This window comes from Carlito syrichta, unplaced genomic scaffold (assembly GCF_000164805.1).
Source record: "Carlito syrichta isolate Samal-C Ts95f unplaced genomic scaffold, Tarsius_syrichta-2.0.1 Scaffold143041, whole genome shotgun sequence".
In the NCBI taxonomy this organism is placed as follows: Eukaryota; Metazoa; Chordata; class Mammalia; order Primates; family Tarsiidae; genus Carlito; species Carlito syrichta.
Genome location: NW_007087137.1, coordinates 62,442 through 65,309, shown reverse-complemented (window position 1 = coordinate 65,309; position 2,868 = coordinate 62,442). Strand labels below are relative to the sequence as shown.

The window sequence follows — 2,868 nt, the reverse complement described above, 5'->3', positions numbered from 1 at the left end:
GCAGGACGCGGGCTACCTGATCGTGTACGTGACGGGCCGGCCTGACATGCAGAAGCACCGCGTGGTGGCCTGGCTGTCACAGCACAACTTCCCCCATGGCGTCGTCTCCTTCTGCGACGGCCTCACCCACGACCCGCTGCGCCAGAAGGCAATGTTTCTGCAGAGTCTAGTGCAGGAGGTGCGGCAGTCACAGGGGTCCCGGTTCCCCCCAGCACCCCCTCACTCCCATCAGCCGGGCCCTGACTGACTGGAGCGGCCCCTAGGGTCCTGGCTTTGCGGGCCTAGGGGCCCCTTGTCCTGAGAGCCAACAGAGGGATTGGCTGGTCCCGCCCCTGTCCCATGGGACTGGGACCATGTGGCCCTGCCTCTCCCCTGGCTCCGCCCCAAGACAGTCTGATTGGAGAAGCCCAAAAGGCCCTGCCCCCGGGGCGCCTGACCGGCCTCTCCGGCCACAGGTAGAACTGAACATCATGGCCGGCTATGGGTCCCCGAAAGACGTGGCTGTGTACGCGGCGCTGGGCCTGTCCCCGAGTCAGACCTACATCGTGGGCCGCGCCGTGCGGAAGCTGCAGGCGCAGTGCCAGGTGAGGGCCACAGGGAGGCTGGGACCAGGCGCGGAGTCCCAGGCCTAAGGACCACCCACTGGGGGGCAGCTGTGAGGCCACCAGCAGCTCTGACCTGCCGGGTTGCCCAGCAGACCAGAGGCAGCAACCCAGGCTGGAACATGCTCAAGTGTGGGCCTTGGGTATGGGCCTTGACCTTTCTGACTGAGCCTCAGTTTCCCATCTGTCAAATGGGAATAATTTCCACTCACCCGGCCTCGGGCACTGTGAAGGACGGGGGAGGCCAGCGTGTGGGCCCTAAGCCAGTGTCCCCTCACCCCTGCTACCTCTGCCCACAGTTCCTGTCAGATGGCTACGTGGCCCACCTGGGCCAGCTGGAGGCGGGTTCCCACTCCCACGCGCCCTCAGGACCCCCGCGGGCCGCCTTGGCCAAGAGCAGCTATGGGGTGGCTGCCCCAGTGGACTTCCTCCGCAAACAGAGCCAGCTCCTTCGCTCCAGGGGCCCCAGCCAGGCGGAGCGAGAGGGCCCAGGAACCCCGCCCACCACCCTGGCCCGGGGCAAGGCTCGGAGCATCAGCCTCAAGCTGGACAGCGAGGAGTGAGGCCCAGACCGTGGCCAGACCTGGGTTATTTATCGGCGCACTCGAGGGGCCCAAGTGACTGCGTGCAGCTGCCTGTGGGAGGCGGAGGAGGACCCAGACTCCGGGCCTAGTCCCAGCTCCCCAGCTGCACACCCTGCTCCTCTGTGTGCCCCTCAGTGTGGCTTCCCTCTCACGTGGGGGACCTGGCCCCGGGGGGAGGGAGGGAGGAGTGGACAAGGGTCCAGAGGCTTTTCCAGTGTGTATAAACCCATGAAAATAAACACCACTGTATCCCCACCGATTGCCCCCTGCCTAGCAACACGAGGCAGCCGAGCCCAGTTTCCAGTTCAGCAGGGACACTGGGGTGCAGAGAGGATCTGAGAGTGCCCAGGGTCACACAGCAGGTCAGAGGCAGGGTCAGGATGAGGGCCTGGGCCTCAGAAGGTTTGCAGACCTCTTCCTGAGGTCCCTTCCTGGATGGTCAGCCTACCACACCTGCCCCCTCCTCCCCTCAGCCAGCCTTTGGGTTTGGAGGAGCCACTCTCAGCCCAGATGTGACTTCTCACGGAAACTTCTGCTTCCAGAGGCTGAGGCCAGGGGAACAGAGGATCGGAGGGGGAGGGAGGGCTGCACCAGGAGGCCACCCCACTTAGGCACCCGGCTATCTGGCTTGTGCCTGCTACATCTCCCCCGCTTAAGATCAGAGCCCCCTGGGGCTTCCAGCCCCGGCCGGTAAGGCATTTCCTCTGTGACCGACTCACTGTGCCCATTTCTCTGTCAGGGACCCTGAGGCCCACAGAGGCCTCAGAGCCGGCGAACGGAGAGCGAGGGTTAGACTCTGATCCTCTGCCTCCTCCGTGCCACCCAAGTACCAGGACATGCCAAGTGATGACCTGACCCTCCCGACGGTCAGCTCGGCAGACCCAGAGGAAGATAAATAAAGGCCTTTATATACAGAGAAGCATGGCATGGCAGGGGTGGGCGGGCCAGCAGGGTCAGCAGTGGGCTCAGCAGGGCAAGGCAGGGCGATCGACCCTGTCAGTGGGAGAAGATGCCCCGGAAGCGGGCCTTGTCCTCCTCGTCCTTCTGCCGGATCCGCGCCTCCAGGGCCCGCAGCTCTCGGCTCACCACGGGCGCCAGCGCCGGGTCCAGCTCCAGCACCTTGGCAAAGTCAGCCTGGGCCTCCTGGGCGTTCCACACGGCCGCGTGGGCCTTGCCCCGCTTGAAGTAGGCCTTGACGTTGTCTGCAGGGGACACCAGCAGGCAGCAGGCACACAAGGGCGTGAGGAGGACACCTGCAGGGCCTCATGCGCCCCTGGCACCGCGGGCCCAACAGGGGTGCCAGCCCCGCCCCCCATCACCCCAAGCAGGCTTCACTGGCACAGCGGGGCCCACGCCCTGCCCAGGTAGGGGGCCCCTGGGGGAGCTCCGAAGGGAGGGTATCCAGAGCCAGGGGCTGAGCCCCCGTGCCCGGCGGACATAGAGGAGGCCGCTGTCTGCCCGCCCTCCCACCTGCAGCCCCACGGCCGGCGCCCGCGCTCACCGTCATACTTGTTGAGGATGGAGGAGCAGTGGTCCAGCACCTCGTAGTACTCCTCGGCCACCAGCTTGCACTGGCAGTAGTTGAGCAGCAGTGGCGTGATCTGCTGGTCCAGCTGGATCCAGTCAGGGGACCCAGGCTGTTCCTGGGGGCAGGGGGGCGGGGAGCGGGAAGATGTCGAAAT

At 65.8% G+C, this 2,868-nt stretch overlaps 2 protein-coding genes across 2 annotated transcripts in view; one reads left to right on the top strand and one right to left on the bottom strand.

The window, feature by feature from the left end:
• The window catches only part of PITPNM1 (phosphatidylinositol transfer protein membrane associated 1), a gene marked incomplete at its 5' end in the record, with an annotated part of 1,884 nt that extends 443 nt beyond the window's left edge, over positions 1 to 1,441 (top strand). The window contains 3 exon segments of the mRNA XM_008050135.2: positions 1 to 178; positions 456 to 584; positions 902 to 1,441. The exon segment at positions 1 to 178 is cut by the window's left edge and continues 21 nt beyond it. Coding sequence (XP_008048326.2) covers positions 1 to 178; positions 456 to 584; positions 902 to 1,165 — 571 coding nt within the window.
• A 632-nt stretch (positions 1,442 to 2,073) lies between these two features.
• The window catches only part of AIP (aryl hydrocarbon receptor interacting protein), an 8,503-nt gene continuing 7,708 nt past the window's right edge, over positions 2,074 to 2,868 (bottom strand). Inside the window, 3 exon segments of the mRNA XM_021708601.1 lie at positions 2,074 to 2,388; positions 2,688 to 2,833; positions 2,835 to 2,868. The exon segment at positions 2,835 to 2,868 is cut by the window's right edge and continues 85 nt beyond it. Coding sequence (XP_021564276.1) covers positions 2,183 to 2,388; positions 2,688 to 2,833; positions 2,835 to 2,868 — 386 coding nt within the window. The 3' untranslated portion in view covers positions 2,074 to 2,182.